The 18,463-nt window shown below is 43.6% G+C and overlaps 1 protein-coding gene across 2 annotated transcripts in view; it reads left to right on the top strand.

The window, feature by feature from the left end:
- The window catches only part of LOC140198136 (uncharacterized), a 187,348-nt gene that overhangs the window by 62,367 nt on the left and 106,518 nt on the right, over window positions 1-18,463 (top strand). For both annotated transcript variants that reach the window (XM_072259094.1, XM_072259093.1), the window contains exons 3-6: window positions 1,305-1,595; window positions 6,339-6,629; window positions 14,581-14,841; window positions 15,863-15,979. In XM_072259094.1, coding sequence (XP_072115195.1) covers window positions 1,305-1,595; window positions 6,339-6,629; window positions 14,581-14,841; window positions 15,863-15,979 — 960 coding nt within the window. The remainder of the gene's footprint in view (window positions 1-1,304; window positions 1,596-6,338; window positions 6,630-14,580; window positions 14,842-15,862; window positions 15,980-18,463) is intronic.

Genomic DNA, 18,463 nt, shown 5'->3' with positions numbered 1-18,463 from the left:
GAAATCCCTCCCGACCACTGAGCACATCTACACAGAGTGCTGTTACAGGAAAGCAGCATTCATCATCAGGAACTCCCACCACCCAGGTTGTGGCCTCTTCTCACTGCTGCCATCAGGAAGAATTACAGGAGCCTCAGGATTCACACCACCAGGTTCAGGAACAGTTATTACCCCTCAACCATCATCAGGCTCTTGAAACAAAGAGGATGACTTCACTCAACTTCACTTGCCTCATCATTGAAATGTTCCCACAACCAATGGACTTGCTTTCAAAGACTGTTCATCTCATGTTCTTGATATTTATTGCTTATTTATTGCTATTATTTTTTTTTATATTTACACAGTTTTTGTCTTTTGCACATTGAAGGGGGGTGGTCATTCTTTGATTCATTCGTGTTTATTGTAGTTACTGTGAATGACCACAAGAGAATAAATCTTATTGTTCTATATGGTTACATATATGTACTTTGCTAATAAATTTACTTTGTATTTTGAACTTTGAATGATTGCCTGGACTAGACTGAGAAGCTAAAACTGAAATTGGGACTGTGGGGAGGGCGCTCCCTATCAATATCTGGGAAGAACCTGGTCATCAGGTGTGAGGGGCTCTCAGGCTGCTGTAGTTTGGTGCAAGTGTTGCCCATGTCCCGCTCCTCCAGCTTGAGAATCCATCGAGTTGTTTTCAGGTTCATCTGGGGGTCTGAGATGGAGTGGGTGAGGCGCAGATCATAATACGCAAATCCCTGTATAGTGGGAGCAAAAATTTACCTGATGTCACCCTCACCCTGATGACCATCTTCATGTGTGGCTGCACCAGGCTGTGTGTGGAACCTAAATACACGGGCACCAAGTACCACCCATGTGCTGAGGTTCTGCCTGTCCCCTGTGTTGCCAAGGTGTTGAAACTGAGGGATGTTCCTGAAAAGGGGATGAATGAACTGCAGAGAAATCTGAAGGTGAGGCAATTCAACTTCCTGAGAGATGGAGAATAGAGAAATTTGAAGCCAGTGAATTGACAGTTTTGGAGCCAGTGTAGATCAGAAGCACTGGGATCTGGCTTGAACAGGTATAGTGTGAGAGTGATGGATCAGCCAGAGTTGATGAGGGGTTTGAGGTGGGAGGCTGGGCCGGAAAGAATTTTCACAACAGTCTAGTCCAAAAGTCAAGTTCCTGTAACCCCAGTAAAGAGTGGCACAATATCCATTCAGTATTATGTTCTCATTTGCTGTAGTTTCACAAAGTTCACTATTTAGGTGTTTCACAGCCACCACATTTTAAATGAGTACAATTATTTTTATTAACAGATAAAGTTAAAGAAGAGGTTGGTCTTCTTGGCTCATCAGTTTTACTGGATCCTGAACTCAAAGTTGATCCGAGCAAGAGTGAAATACAATGGACTTTCATCAGCAGGAGCATTTTGCATCATGTCCCAGGTCACAGATTAGTGGAACTGAGTGACCAGTTCAAGTTTCGTCTGCACTTTGATACTTCTAATGGTGCTCTGACTGTGAATGGAGCAGAAGATGGTGACCAAGGAGATTACACCTTCATTGTGGATGGACAAGAGCTGAGAATAATACAACTGCACCTCTTTGGTAGGTAGCTTTATGTTTCATAGAATGTACAACATCGTTCAGGCCATTTGGCCCACAATGTTATGCTAACCTTTTAACCTATTCCAAGAAACATAGAAACATAGAAAATAGGTGCAGGAGTAGGCCATTTGGACCTTCGAGCCTGCACCGCCATTCAATTGTCATCATGGCTGATCATCCAACTCAGAACCCTGTACCGGCCTTCCCTCCATACCCCCTGATCTCTTTAGACACAAGAGCCATATCTAACTCCCTCTTAAATATAGCCAATGATCTGGCCTCAACTGTTTCCTGTGGCAGAGAATTCCACAGATTCACCACTCTCTGTGTGAAGAAATTTTTCCTAATCTCGGTCCTAAAAGGCTTCCCCTTTATCCTCAAACTGTGACCCCTCGTTCTGGACTTCCCCAACATCGGGAATAATCTTCCTGCATCTAGCCTGTCCAATCCCTTTAGGATTTTATATGTTTCAATAAGATCCCCCCTCAGTCTTCTAAATTCCAGAGAGTGTAAGCCTAGTCGATCCAATCTTTCATCATATGAAAGTCCTGCCATCCCAGGAATCAATCTAGTGAACCTTCTTTGTACTCTCTGTCTGGCAAGAATGTCTTTCCTCAGATTAGGGGACCAAAACTGCACACAATACTCCAAGTATGGTCTTACCAAGGCCTTGTACAACTGCAGTAGTACTTCCCTGCTCCTGTACTCGAATCCTCTTGCTATGAATGCCAGCGTACCATTTGCCTTTTTCACCACCAGCTGTACCTGCATGCTCACTTTCAATGACTGGTGTACAATGACACCCAGGTCTCGTTGAACCTCCCCTTTTCCTAATCGGCCACCATTCAGATAATAATCTGTCTTTCTGTTTTTGCCACCAAAGTGGATAACCTCACATTTATCCACAGTAAATTGCATCTGCCATGACTTTGCCCACTCACCTATCCTCTTAGCATCCTCCTCACAGATAACACTGCCGCCCAGCTTCGTGTCATCCGCAAACTTGGAGATGCTGCATTTAATTACCTCATCTAAGTCATTAATATATATTGTAAACAACTGGGGTCCCAGCACTGAGCCTTGTGGTACTCCACTAGTCACTGCCTGCCATTCTGAAAAGGTCCCGTTTATTCCCACTCTTTGCTTCCTGTCTGCCAACCAATTCTCTATCCACATCAATACCTTACCCCTAATACCAAGTGCTTTAAGTTTGCACACTAATCTCCTGTGTGGGACCTTGTCAAAAGCCTTTTGAAAATCCAAATATACCACATCCACTGGTTCTCCCCTATCCACTCTACTAGCTGCATCCTCAAAAAATTCTGTGAGATTCGTCAGACATGGTTTTCCTTTCACAAATCCATGCTGACCTTGTCCGATGATTTCATCGCTTTCCAAATGTGCTGCTATCACATCTTTGATAACTGACTCTAGCATTTTCTCCACCACCGATGTTAGGCTAACCGGTCTATAATTTCCCGGTTTCTCTCTCCCTCCTTTTTTAAAAAGTGGGGTTACATTAGCCACCCTCCAATCCTCAGTAACTAGTCCAGAATCTAAAGAGTTTTGAAAAATTATCACAAATGCATCCACTATTTCTTGGGCTACTTCCTTAAGCACTCTGGGATGCAGAACATCTGGCCCTGGGAATTTATCTGCCTTTAATCCCTTCAATTTACCTAACACCACTTCCCTACTAACATGTATTTTCCTCAGTTCCTCCATCTCACTCAACCGTCGGTCCCCTACTATTTCCGGAAGATTATTTATGTCCTCCTTAGTGAAGACAGAACCAAAGTAGTTATTCAGTTGGTCTGCCATGTCCTTGTTCCACATAATCAATTCACCTCTTTCTGTCTGTAGGGGACCTACATTTGTCTTAACCAATCTTTTTCTTTTCACATATCAACAAAAGCTTTTACAGTCAGTTTTTATGTTCCCTGCCAGTTTTCTCTTAATCTTTTTTCCCTTTCCTAATTAAGCCCTTTGTCCTCCTCTGCTAGATTCTGAATTTCTACCTGTCCTCAGGTGAGCTGCTTTTTCTGGCTAATTTGTATGCTTCTTCTTTGGAATTGATACTATCCCTAATTTCCCTTGTCAGTCACGGGTGTAATACATTCCCTGATTTATTCTTTTGCCAAACTGGGATGAACAATTGTTGTAGTTTATCCATACGATCTTTAAATGCTTGCCATTGCATATCCACCGTCAACCCTTTAAGTATCATTAGCCAGTCTATCTTAGCTAATTCACATCTCATACCTTCAAAGTTGCCCTTCTTTAAGTTCAGAACCTTTGTTTCTGAATGAACTATGTCACTCTCCATCTTAATGAAGAATTCCGCCATATTATGGTCACTCTTACCCAAGGGGCCTCTCACGACAAGATTGCTAATTAACCCTTCCTCATTGCTCAATATCCAGTCTAGAATGGCCAGCTCTCTAGTTGGTTCCTCGACATGTTGGTTCCAAAAACTGTCCCGCATACATTCCAAGAAATCCTCTTCCTCAGCACCCTTACCAAATTGGTTCACCCAATCTGTATGTGGATTGAAGTCACCCATTATAACTGCTGTTCCTTTATTGCACACATTTCTAATTTCCTGTTTAATGCCATCCTCAACCTCACTACTACTGTTAGGTGGCCTGTATGCAACTCCCACCAGTGCTTTCTGCCCCTTAGTGTTATGCAGCTCGACCCATATCGATTCCACATCCTGCCGGCTAATGTCCTTCCTTTCTATTGCATTAATCTCCTCTCTAACCAGCAACGCCACCCCACCTCCTTTTCTGTCATGTCTATCCCTCCTGAATATTGAATATCCCTGAACGTTGAGCTCCCATCCCTGGTCACCCTGGAGCCATGTCTCTGTGATCCCAACTATATCATATTCATTAATAACAATCTGCACTTTTAATTCATCCACCTTTTTACGAATGCTCCTTGCATTGACACACAAAGCCTTCAGGCTAACTCTTACAACACTCTTAGCCCTTATACAATTATGTTGAAAAGTGGGCCTTTTTGATTTTTGCCCTGGATTTGCCGGCCTGCCACTTTTACTTTTCACCTTACTACTTTTTGCTTCTACCCTCATTTTACACCCCTCTGTCTCTCTGCACTTGTTCCCATCCCCCTGTTGTGAACTAACCTCCTCTCTCCTAGTCTCTTTAATTTGATTCTCACCCCCCAACCACTCTAGTTTAAAGTCACCTCAGTAGCCCTCGCAAATCTTCCCGCCAGGATATTGGACCCCCTAGGATTCAAGTGTAATCCGTCCTTTTTGTACAGGTCACGCCTGCGCCAAAAGAGGTCCCAATGATCCAAAAACTTGAATCCCTGCCCCCTGCTCCAATCCCTCAGCCACGCATTTATCCTCCACCTCATTGCATTCCTACTCTCGCTGTCGCATAGCACAGGCAGTAATCCCGAGATTATTACCTTTGCAGTCCTTTTTCTCAACTCCCTTCCTAATTCCCTATATTCTCCTTTCAGGACCTCTTCCCTTTTCCTACCTATGTCATTGGTACCTATATGTACCACGACCTCTGGCTCCTCACCCTCCCACTTCAGGATATCTTGGACGCGATCAGAAATATCCTGGACCCTGGCACCGGGGAGGCAAACGACCATCCGGGTCTCTGGACTGCGTCCACAGAATCGGCTATCTGACCCCCTTACTATCGAGTCCCCTATTACTACTGCCCTCCTCTTCCTTTCCCTACCCTTCTAAGCTACAGGGCCGGACTCTGTGCCGGAGGCATGGCCACTGTCGCTTCCCCCAGGTAAGCTGTCCCCCCCCAACAGTACTCAAACAGGAGTACCTATTGTCAAGGGGCACAGCCACTGGTGTACTCTCTAGTACCTGACCCTTCCCCTTCCCCCTCCGAACTGTGACCCACTTGTCTGCCTCCCGTGTCCCCGGTGTGATCACCTGCCTGTAACTCCTCTCTATCACCTCCTCACTCTCCCTGACCAGACAAAGGTCATCGAGCTGCAGCTCCAGTTCCCTAACGCAGTCTCTTAGGAGCTGCATCTTGGCGCACTAGCGCGGATGTGGAAGTCCGGGCAGCTTGGAGACACCAGGACCTCCCACATCTGGCACCGAGAACAGCAAACTGCCCTCACACTCATACTGCCCCTCTCCTCAAACAACAACAATAAAATGAATACCAATCCCTCTTCTCCTTGCCCGTTTCCGCCTAAGCCTGTTGAGCCGAAGCCGTTAAGCCTTCACTCTGCTCCCGGCTCAGTCCGCAGCCCGCAAACTCCACTGCCTGCTATATAAGGCTCTGTTCCTTTTAAATCCTCTGCGCTTCACTGTCCGATGTCACACGCCTGCGCAGTCCCGCCTCTCTGAACGCCGATGGAAAACAAAATGAAAAATTCAAAAATGGCTTCCTCCGCTCTCCCGCTCCAACTCTCAGACTTCCTGCTTTGAAGCCAGTGAATTGCTAGTTCTGGAGCCAGTGTAGATCAGAAGCACTGGGAACCGGCTTCAACAGGTATAGTGTGAGAGTCTTGGATCAACCAAAGTTGATGAGGGGTCTGAGGTGGGAGACTGGACCAGAAAGAATTTTCACAACAGTCTAGTCCAAAAGTCAAGTACCTGTAACCCCAGTAAAGAGTGGCCCAATATCTATTCAGTAGTATGTGCTCATTTGCCATAGTTTCACAAAGTTCTCTATTTAGCTGTTTCACAGCCACCACATTTTAAATGAGTTCAATTATTTTTATTAACAGGTAAAGATAAAGAAGAGATTGGTCTCCTTGGCTCATCAGTTTTACTGGATCCTGAACTCAAAGTTGATCCCAGCAAGAGTGAAATAGTTTGGACCTTCATCAGCAGGAGCATTTTGCATCATGTCCCAGGTCACAGCTTAGTGGAACTGAGTGACCAGTTCAAGTTTCGTCTGCACTTTGATACTTCTAATGGTGCTCTGACTGTGGATGGAGCAGAAGATGGTGACCAAGGAGATTACACCTTCATTGTGGATGGACAAGAGCTGAGAATAATACAACTGCGCCTCTTTGGTAGGTAGCTTTATGTTTCATAGAATGTACAACGTCATTCAGGCCATTTGGCCCACAATGTTATGCTAACTTTTTAACCTATTCCAAGAAAAATCTAACCCTTCCCTCCCTCATAGACATCCATTTTATTTCCATCCGTGTGTTTATTCAGGATGTGATTGGGTACAGAATGTGCCATAGTTGTATTTTCCAGTAGAGGCTAAGTTGGGTGACTCCTCTGATAGAATAAACAGTGAGGTGTCAGATATTGAATGCAGCTGTCATTCAACCCCATCACTGTGATGTACCTGTCATCCCAAGGAGGAGCCTGTTCAGGATTTGATCCAACATTCATTGCTGCACTGGTGGGATGAGAGAAGAAGAACTGTTTGTCAAACCTGAGGCTTGGGTTTTCTGATGGGGAGAACAGAAGGAAATGGTTGTGAAGTGAGAGTGTGGATGGATAGAAAAGGTGGAGAAATGGAAAAAGTAGCAATAGAAGGGATGGGGGGGAGGGAGGTACAAAATGCATTAGATTGGTGTGGGATTAGGCATGACATGATGAAAGAAACTTCAATAATAATGCTAAGTAAAAGATAAAATTTATTTATTGAGCACTTTTCACAGAGATGATGTAGTTCAAAGTTGCTGGCAATGGGCTAAAAGTACAAATATGAAAAATAAAATAAAAATAAATATAAATAAAAGACAAAATGATGTTTGTTGAAAGCAAGGTTAAATAAATAGATTTTAAGCTTTCATTTAAAGGTGTCAACTGAGTCTGCATCCCCTATAGGTTTAAGTATTGAATTCCACAGTTCAGGAGTGTAGTTCAAAAAAGATGACCTGCCTATTTTCTTCTGAGGGAGATTTTTTTTTAAACTTAAGAGACCGTTGGCAGACAATCTGAGAGCCTGAGCAGGATTATGAAAGGAAAGTGATTCTGTGATGTACTCTGGACACAAACCATTAAGTGTTTTAAAAACAGGGAAGACAAGATTAATATTCCTTTTAAAAGATACAGAAAGCTCTTGGACCTTCCAGATTCCACGCCACCAAATTTTTATTGGCGTGTTTATGTGGGATGAAGCCATTCTCTGCACTGTGAAGTCAGCGGTGTATTGTAATAAACTTTCCCATTGTGTTTATGTGATAAAGCCATTGTCTGCACTGTGATGTCAGCAATGTATTGTCCGTTCTGTTTGGTAAATCCAGGTACTGAGATAAGGACTAGAATTTTGGGAAACTGACCAGGGAGGAAGATGGAGGATATAAAAAGAATTAAGATTGGTGTCTCTGTTTATGTTTTTGAAATCCATACAATGCTCACAATGATCACATTAATCTTATTGTTTAAACTCTGATTCTGACATAAACATTCAGCCCCAGGTGAAGATGATCAATGAGAAATATTTTGATCCTGACTGACAAAAAAGGCAACAAACCTGAGGATGTTCTCTGAAGTAACAAGAGCAGAATCTTATTGAAAATACTGAGATGTCAGGGTATCGATGTTCCCTGTGTAGATGGGTCACTGGTGGGTCAAAATGCACTAATGGAGTGTGAGCCAGCTGGTAATTCCACAGCCTATTAAATGTACACCTTCCCCTTCCTCCTGAGGTGCTGTGTCTGTCAGTTTCCACAGCAGTGCCCGTTTCATTGATTTCAATGTCAGTCACAAAAGTCAGTAAAGTATTTCCATGTGTGAGGCTGCTCTGTCCCACTGGGAAAACAGCAAGAGTTCTTGGAGCTGGTGGTAATTCTGGGATGAAAGGTGGTGATGAATCAACATATAGGAGGGAGACTGAATATCTGTCTGAGTGGTGCCACAGCAATAACCTCTTCCTCAATGTCAGCAAGACCAAGCACCTGATTACTGACTTCAGGAGGAAACCAGAGGTCCATGAGCCATTCTCATCAGAGGATCAGAGTCGGAGAGGGTCAGCAACTTTAAATTCCTTGGTGTTATCATTCCAGACGACGGGTGCTGGGTGCAGCAGTTAAGTGTAAAACGCAGAAGGCACAGCAGTGCCTCTACTTCCTTAGGAATTTGCGGAGATTCCTGTGACACCTGAAAATCTGACAGACCTCTGTAGATGTGTGATGGAGAGTATATTGACTGGCTGCATCATAGCCTATGGAACCACCAATGCCCTTCAACAGAAAATCCTACAAGAAGTACTGGATACAGCCCAGTGCATCATGGGTAAAACCCTCCCCACCATTGAGCACATCTACATGGAGAGTTGTTGCAGGAAAGCAGCCTCCATCATCAGGGACCCCCACCACACATTCAGAAACAAGTTTTGACCCTCAACCGTCAGACACTTGAATCAAAGATGAAGTTATGAGGGCAGACTAGCCAATAATATAATGTGGAATACCACAAGCTTTTTCAGTTATATAAAGAGTTAAATGGAGGTGAGAGTTGATGTTGGTCCACTGGAAAGTGATGCCGGTGAAGTAGTAAAGGGAGACAAAGAAATGGCAGATGAACTTAATTGGTACTTTGTATCTGTCTTCACTGTGGAAGACACTAGCAGTGTGCCAGAGGTCCGTGAGTGTCACTGCTATTACAAAGGAAAAAGTGTGCGGCAAAGTGAAAGGTCTTAAGGTGGATAAATCACCTGGACCAGATGGACTACATCCCAGAGGCCTGAGAGAGGTTGCTGAAGAGATAACAGATGCATTGGTCATGATCTTTCAAGAATCACTTGATCCTGGCATGGTCCCAGAGGACCAGAAGATTGCAAATGTCACTCCACTCTCTAAGACCATAAGATATAGGAGCAGAAGTAGGCCATTTGGCCCCTCGAGTCTGCTCTGCCATTCAATCATGTGTTGATAAAATTCATCGAGTCATCCCCACTGCCCCTGCCTTCTCCCCATACCCTTTGATGCCCTGACTAATAACGAACCTATCTATCTCTGCCTAAAATACACCCAGTAACTTGGCCTCCACAGTTACTCGTGGCACAAAATTCCAGATTTACCACCCTCTGACAAAAGTAATTTCTCCGCTCTCTGTTCTAAATGGATGTCCTTCAAACCTGAAGACCTGCCCTTTGCCCTAGACTCCCCTACCATGGGAAATAACTTTGCCATATCTAATCTGTTCAGGCCTTTTAACATTCAGAATGTTTCTATAAGATAATCATTCTCCTGAACTCCAGGGAATACAGCTCAAGAGCTGCCAGATGTTTCTCATACGGTAACCCTTTCATTCCTGGAATCATTTCCGTGAATCTTCTCTGAACCCTCTCCAATGTCAGTATATCCTTTTTAAAATAAGGAGCCTAAAACTGCACACAATACTCCCAAGTGCGAGGGGATCCTGAAGTACCCCTATTAACTGTGTTTTTGTTAAGAGAGAGAGAGAGTTATTTAACACCAACTTGTTTGTAAAAGAGAGAGAGAGAGAGACAAAAACTAACTGGTTGGACTGTCACTTTAAGGCACGAGAAAGAACTGGTTAACTTTTAAGTTTCTGCTGGAGTTGGAGACAGCACCGAGCAGCTCGTAAGTTGCTATGGTGACCAAAGGCGGTGCAATTTAATGAACACTCAATGTTATGATTTTCGGCAGGTTGTTGATACTTCAAGGATTTTTGCCTGCTTGCATTTCTTCACAAAGGAAGGAGGGATTATTTGAATGACAGGTGGTACCCAGTACAGTGAGATAAAATAGGAGGTGAAATGATAGGAGTCAGTTATCAAGGATGTGATAACAGCACATTTGGAAAGCGGTGAAATGATCGGACAAAGTCAGCATGGATTTGTGAAAGGAAAATCATGTCTGACGAATCTCATAGAATTTTTTGAGGATGTAACTAGTAGAGTGGATGGGGGAGAACCAGTGGATGTGGTATATTTGGATTTTCAGAAGGCTTTTGACAAGGTCCCACATAGGAGATTAGTGTGCAAACTTAAAGCACACGGTATTGGGGGTAAGGTATTGGTGTGGATGGAGAATTGGTTAGCAGACAGGAAGCAAAGAGTGGGAATAAACGGGACCTTTTCAGAATGGCAGGCGGTGACTAGTGGGGTACCGCAAGGCTCAGTGCTGGGACCCCAGTTGTTTACAATATATATTAATGACTTGGATGAGGGAATTAAATGCAGCATCTCCAAGCTTGCGGATGACACGAAGCTGGCTGGCAGTGTTAGCTATGAGGAGGATGCTAAGAGGATGCTAAGAGGATGCAGGGTGACTTAGATAGGTTGGGTGAGTGGGCAAATTCATGGCAGATGCAATTTAATGTGGATAAATGTGAAGTTATCCACTTTGGTGGCAAAAATAGGGAAACAGATTATTATCTGAATGGTGGCCGATTAGGAAAAGGGGAGGTGCAACGAGACCTGGGTGTCATTATACACCAGTCATTGAAAGTAGGCATGCAGGTGCAGCAGGCGGTGAAAAAGGCGAATGGTATGCTGGCATTTATAGCAAGAGGATTCGAGTACAGGAGCAGGGAGCTACTACTGCAGTTGTACAAGGCCTTGGTGAGACCACACCTGGAGTATTGTGTGCAGTTTTGGTCCCCTAATCTGAGGAAAGACATCCTTGCCATAGAGGGAGTACAAAGAAGGTTCACCAGATTGATTCCTGGGATGGCAGGACTTTCATATGAAGAAAGACTGGATGAACTGGGCTTGTACTCGTTGGAATTTAGAAGATTGAGGGGGGATCTGATTGAAACGTATAAGATCCTAAAGGGATTGGACAGGCTAGATGCAGGAAGATTGTTCCCGATGTTGGGGAAGTCCAGAACGAGGGGCCACAGTTTGAGGATAGAGGGGAAGCCTTTTAGGACCGAGATTAGGAAAAACTTCTTCACACAGAGAGTGGTGAATCTGTGGAATTCTCTGCCACAGGAAACAGTTGAGGCCAGTTCATTGGCTATATTTAAGAGGGAGTTAGATATGGCCCTTGTGGCTACGGGGGTCAGGGGGTATGGAGGGAAGGCTGGGGCGGGGTTCTGAGTTGGATGATCAGCCGTGATCATAATAAATGGCAGTGCAGGCTCGAAGGGCCGAATGGCCTACTCCTGCACCTATTTTCTATGTTTCTATGTTTCTATGTTCCCTTGGACCTTGAAGGAGACCAGTGTTGAAATTGCAAGGGCCCTGGCAGATATATTTAAAATGTCGGTATCTGCAGGTGAGGTGCCGGAGGATTGGAGAGTGGCTCATGTTGTTCGGTTGTTTAAAAAAGGATCGAAAAGTAATCCGGGAAATTATTGGCCGGTAAATTTGACGTCGGTGGTGGGTAAGTTATTGGAGGGAGTACTAAGAGACAGAATCTACAAGCATTTGGATGTACAGGGACTATTGGGGAGAGTCAACATGGCTTTGTGCGTGGTAGGTCATGTTTGACTAATCTATTGGAGTTTTTCAAGGAGGTTACCAGGAAAGTGGATGAAGGGAAGGCAGTGGATGTTGTCTACACGGACTTCAGTAAGGCCTTTGACAAGGTCTCTCATGGGAGGTTAGTTAGGAAAATTCAGTCACTAGGTATACATGGAGAGGTGGTAAATTGGATTAGACATTGGCTCAATGGAAGAAGCCAAAGAGTGGTAGTAGAGAATTGCTTCTCCGAGTGGAGGCCTATGACTAGTGGTGTGCCACAGGGATCAGTGCTGGGTCCATTGTTATTTGTCATCTATATCAATGATCTGGATGTTAATATGGTAAATTAGATCAGCAAATTTGCTGATGATACCAAGATTGGAGGTGTAGTAGACAGTGAGGAAGGTTTTCAGAGCCTGCAGAGGGACTTGGACCAGCTGGAAAAATGGGCTGAAAAATGGCAGATGGAGTTTAATACAGACAAGTGTGAGGTATGGCACTTTGGAAGGACAAACCAAGGTAGAACATACAGGGTTAATGGTAAGGCACTGAGGAGTGCAGTAAAACAGAGGGATCTGGGAATACAGAAACAAAATTCCCTAAAAGTGGCGTCACAGGTAGATAGGGTCATAAAGAGAGCTTTTGGTACATTGGCCTTTATCAATCAAAGTATTGAGTATAAGAGCTGGAACGTTATGGTGAAGTTGTATAAGGCATTGGTGAGGCCCAATCTGGAGTATTGTGTTCAGTTTTGGTCACCAAGTTACAGGAAGGATATAAATAAGGTTGAAAGAGTGCAGAGAAGGTTTACAAGGATGTTGCCAGGACTTGAGAAACTCAGTTACAGAGAAAGGTTGAATAGGTTAGGAGTTAATCAAATTTCCCTTCATTCTTCTACGCTCCAAGGAATAGAGGTATATAAAATTATGATAGGTATAGATAGAGTGAATGCAAGCAGGCTTTTTCCACTGAGGCAAGGGGAGAAAAAAACCAGAGGACATGGGTTAAGGGTGAGGGGGGGAAAGTTTAAAGGGAACATTAGGTGGGGCTTCTTCACACAGAGAGTGGTGGGAGTCTGGAATGAGCTACCAGACGAGGTGGTAAATGCGGGTTCTTTTTTAACATTTAAGAATAAATTGGACAGATACATGGATGGGAGGTGTATGGAGGGATATGGTTCATGTGCAGGTCAGTGGGACTAGGCAGAAAATAGTTCGGCACAGCCAAGAAGGGCCAAAAGGCCTTTTTCTGTGCTGTAGTTTTTCTGTGGTTTCTATGGAAGATTTCCCTTCACAGCTCCTTCAATTGTCACACCTCGGCTGACCTCGAACATTAACTTGGGCTCTGACTTCCCTTGTCAGCTACGGAAATGTCCTTCGTCCATTTTGATTTGGAATATATCTGCCTTGCACTTCCCTCATTTTTCACAGAAACTCTAGCCATTGCTGCTCTGCTGTCCTTTGTACTAGTGTCCCTTTGTAGTCAATTTTGGCCAGTTCCCCTTAAGAAGGGAGGAAGAAGACAAAAGAAAGGATACTGTAGTCCAGTTTGACTAACCTCAGTGGTTGGGAACGTGTTGGAGTCTGTTATTAAGGATGAGGTTTCAAGGTATTTGGAGACTAATGGTAAAATAGGTCAAAGTCAGCATGGTTTCTGTGAAGGGAAATCTTCCCTGATAACTTTGTTCAAGTTCCTCGAGGAAGTAACAAGCAATGTGGATAAAGGAGAGGCAGTGGATGTCATTTGCTTGGATTTTCAGAAGGCATTTGATACAAATGAGGCTGTTTAACATGATAAAATCCTATGGTGTTACAGGAGAGATTCAGCAATGGATAGCAGAATGGCTGGGAGGCAGGGGGCAGCGAGTGGGGAAAAAGGGGCCTTTTCTGGTTGGCTGCTGGTGATGAGTGGTGTTCCTGGGGGTGGGGGGCAGGGCGGTCTGATACTTTTTACATTGTCAGTAATTTAGATAACGGATTAATGGCTTTGTGACAAAGTATGCAGATGACACGAAGATCGTTGGAGGGTTAGGTAGTGCTGAAGAAGCAATGTGCAGCAGGACTTTGACAAATTGGAAGAATGTGTAAAAAAGTGGCAGATGGAATAGAGTGTTTGGAAATGTATGATAATGCATGTTGGTAAAAGGAACAATAGTGCAGATTATTATCTAAACAGGGAGAAGGTTCAAACATCACTTCTTGAGCCTCTCATTCATCTGTACCATCACCCTATTCCTGCTGTAAGTGGCATGTCTATGAACTTGCAAATGAACATCTAAAACAGAGATGAAACAGTTTTGAGTTTTTGCTTCCACAGTTTTGAGGAAGATCATTGGAATCTTTGAATATTTTTGAGGCAGAGGTAGATGGATCCTGGATAAACAGAAAGGTGAACTGTTATCGTGGGAGATGGGAATATCTACCATCAGGTTAGCTGTGATCTTGTACAATGACAGAGCAGAGTCGAGGTTTAAATGGCTTTTATTTCCATTGTTGTGTATATATTTGATGTGTTGAACCGACTGTACTTTTGTACCTTTTGTACATAACTGGTGCAATGTCACGTGGTAAGATTGCATTCTACATCAAGATAGGAATATCATGGTTTCGTATTCTCTCCTTTAGATGAGCTGTCAGAAGGTTCCATATTGACCAACATCGAAACACTGGGTTTCACGGTCGAGCTCACCTGTGATGTCCTTGGAGATTCGAATGTGTATCAGTGGCAAAAGAATGGAGGGGAAATCTCCCAGCGTCACCAACTAACAGATGAAAACAGTACACTTGTTATCCCAAGCGCTTCATTTGAAGACTGTGGAGTGTACACCTGCATCACAACCAATCCTGTCAGCTCCATCCAGACAAACTACACCTTAATGTTGCAAGGTGAGCTTCATTCATGAATGACATTTTGCAGTTAGCCTTTAGACCATATTGGCGGCCTATTGAATACAGCCGATGCAAATCAGTGCGGTAGCAGAGAGAGGCAAAAGCTGAATTAATTGGGTTCAGGGAATCACAGAATAGTTATCGCAGAGAAGGAAGTCATTCAGCCATTTAAGAATAGATTGGTTCGATCACCTAGCAAGCAACTGAATCCTATTGCTCTGTCCTCTCCCCACAGCTGTGTAAATTCTTTCTTTCAGATAATTATCCAGACCTCATATGAAATTACAGTTGAATATCACTTCACTATTCCTGACAATGAACTCTAGACCCTGTCCACTACGATGCATAAAAAAAATCCCCAAGATATTATTTGTTCTTCTCCCGAAGGGCTTGTATTGTGCTGTAGGTTTTCACTTGGACTTTCTTCCTCTTTATGCCCTTTTTATCATGAAGGCAAAGATCCTATCTTTGTCAAACTACTTTCGTAACACTTTCTACAAATTTCTTGTTGGTGTAACCCTTTTAGAATTGACTCCTTGACTTTGTATGCTCTTCTCATTCTTCTGACTCATGGGATGGGATAAATAGGCAGATAATGCACTTCACAGATCAATCAGAACAAACTGCCCACATGTGCATTTGTGTAGCAGCCCCAACATCAGCTGGAAAGTAGCACCAGAGTGTGTGGTGACACTTGCAGTCTGCCCTGCCCTCAGCACATCTTCAGGTTGTGTTGGTTGTTAATGCAAACAATACATTTCATTGTATGTTGTGATGTAGATCTGATAAATAAATGAATCTGAATAATCCATCCTTGATGGGTATAACGATGCATTGTGATTAATGTTTCTCAGAGTAGAGTCATTTGGTGTCAGCCTGGGTCACAGATCGGTGAGATTAGACCGGGGTTGGAACACTCCCTGCTCAGCAGGAAATTATGGAACATTATGATTGTTGCATCGTTTGCCATTCACTGCCCAATAGATGTTTAATGATTTGAATTTAATTTTAATTTTAGGGTTTTCCCTCAAGGACATTATAATGATTGCTGTAATGACAGCAGGACAGGTGATTTATGCACCATCTCTTCGTTCAGCCGTGTTGCCGGACCAGTGGAGGTGGAAAACCCTCGGAGGTATCTGTCATTGATTAATTTGCTCTTGCATGAACTTTCAGACATCACCCAGTAAACCTGAATGAACTTTAACATAAACAAGGGAAAATATGGGAAATCAATTCACCACTGACAACGTCCCCCCCACTTCCCCTCTGTCTCTCTGACCTGTGGGGTGCAATTGCCCATTTTTCCCAGTTTTGAGGTGCTTTGCAGTGACATGGAATACCTGAAACAGTCCTGGAGTCACCTCTGACCAAACTGCAGAAGATATTTGGGAGAAGTGGCCATGAGAGGAGCTGTCTTCATTCACTCGTGTTTGCTGCATTGTGTTGTCTCAACTCACTGTGTCACCAAGTCTGTTTAGAGGTGGGACTGAGGGAAAGATGCCCTTTCATCCTGATGATGGCTGTGCCTTTGGAAACAGGGACCTCATTCACAGATATGGCAGAGTTGTGAAAGGAGTGTCAGGGGGTTTGAGCAGTTGTCTCTCAGACCTGCCGTTGAGTGTACAGTACATGTGGCTCTTTCTTTCAGACTTGGTGGTAATTTCTCTTGGGTGTTTGTAAAAGTTTATTTTGAAAGAACCTCTCTTTCCAATGCAGTTTTCCACATGGGACACCTCTGTCTCACAGAACCAAAGAAGATGCAACACCTGCTTTATTACCTGTTCCCTTTCCCCATTCCTGGCACACATATAACCCCTCCAGGTAAAGCAGTGAGTGACTTGTACTTCCAATTCTGTGTCCTCAGAGCAGTTTGCTGCACATTGGAGAAACCATTACAGGTTGTATGACACTTTGTAGAACACCGAGGGTAACAGTGAGCTTCCAGTTGCCCATCACTTTAGTTTTCTCTCTGGTTTCCCGTCTTTAATCTCTTCTCCAGTTCCAGCAAAGCCCATTGAGGAGCAGCATCCCTTATTCCACATTGAGTCCCAAGAGCTGCAATAATGAATTCATCAATTTCAGATAACCAGCCATTCCAGTTTATGTTAGAACTAACCACTTCTGATACAAGATCAGAGTGTGTAACCATAACTCTGTTTTCCACTCTCCACAAATGCAGAAATGGAAATCTAGAATTCTTTTTTATTCCAGATTTCCAGCAACTACAGTGTATCGTACACCAATGTTTTTCTTTCTCTCTTGTATTTCTCAGGATTTCTCTCACTCCTCTCTGTGACTAGAAACATCAAGTCTCTGCACAAATGCTGTTTGTACTGCTGAGTACCTCCAGCATTTTCTATGATACCCTCAGTGACCACTTTATCAGCTGCCTCCTGTACCTAATAAAGTGGCCACTGAGTGTGTGTTCATGGTCTTCTGCTGCTGTAGCCCATCCACTTCAAGGTTCGATATGTTGTCTGTCAAAGATGTTCTGCTGCACACCACTGTTGTAACATGTGGTTATTTGAATTACTGTCACCTTCCTGTCAGCTTGATACAGTCTGGCCAATCTCTGCCAAAAAATTTTCAGCCTCAGAACTGTCACTCACTGGATGTTTTATTTTGCATTTTGGACCATTCTCTGTAAACTCTAGAGACTGTTGTGCATGACAATCTCAGGAGATCAGCAGTTTCCGAGATACTCAAACCACCACATCTGGCACCAACAATCATTCTACAGTCAAAGTCACTTGGATCACATTTCTGTCCTATTCTAGTGTTTGGTCTGAACAACAGTTGCACCTCATGACAATGTTTGCATGTTATTATGCATTGAGTTACTGCCACATGATTGGCTGATTAGATATTCACATTAATGAGCAGGTATACAGATGTACCTAATAAAGTGGCCACTGAGTATATTTCAGATTCTCAACACGTGGGGGTTTCCAGTCACTATATTGTCTCGGACATACTCAAGGCATTGTGTTCAGCTCCAGTCACCAGGCAACCGGATGGATTTGAATGACCAGACAGAGACGTTGCCATGGCTGAGCTGCAGGATTTTGCTTTTATTTAAATGCAGAGAGGTGACGATGGGAGATTCCAAAGTAGGAGGACCAATATCTGAGGAGAGGGAACCATTAACAATGTCAGTGAACATTTGACCTGGAAGAGAAGTTGGCAGTGAAGAGGATCAATTGAGCAAGAAGGGGCAGGATTAGAACGGGGATGGTACAGCGAAGTTGAAAGTACATTTATTATCAAAGTATGTATACGATATACAACATTGAGATCCGTCTCCTTACAGGCAGCCACAGAACAAAGGAACACAATAGAACCCATTAAAAAGAAGGCTGTCAAACACCCGATGTGTAGAAAAAAAATACAAACAATAAAATTAAGCAGATAACATTCAGAACTGAAGTTGATGAAATTGAGTCCACAGACACGAAGCTTGACACAGACACACGGTGGCTTTGTAGGTAAACTGAAATTAGAACTGAAATGGGATAGAATCCAGTGAGAGAGAGATGCAATTTCAACACCAGGGCAACAGGAGCATTTGGGAACATTGATCCAGTGGGCAAAGGGATGGGTGGGAACCACAGAGACA

This window comes from Mobula birostris, chromosome 5 (genome assembly GCF_030028105.1).
Source record: "Mobula birostris isolate sMobBir1 chromosome 5, sMobBir1.hap1, whole genome shotgun sequence".
Taxonomy (NCBI): domain Eukaryota; kingdom Metazoa; phylum Chordata; class Chondrichthyes; order Myliobatiformes; family Myliobatidae; genus Mobula; species Mobula birostris.
Note: the sequence above shows the minus strand (reverse complement) of the source record. Positions and strands in the feature narration are given on the sequence as shown.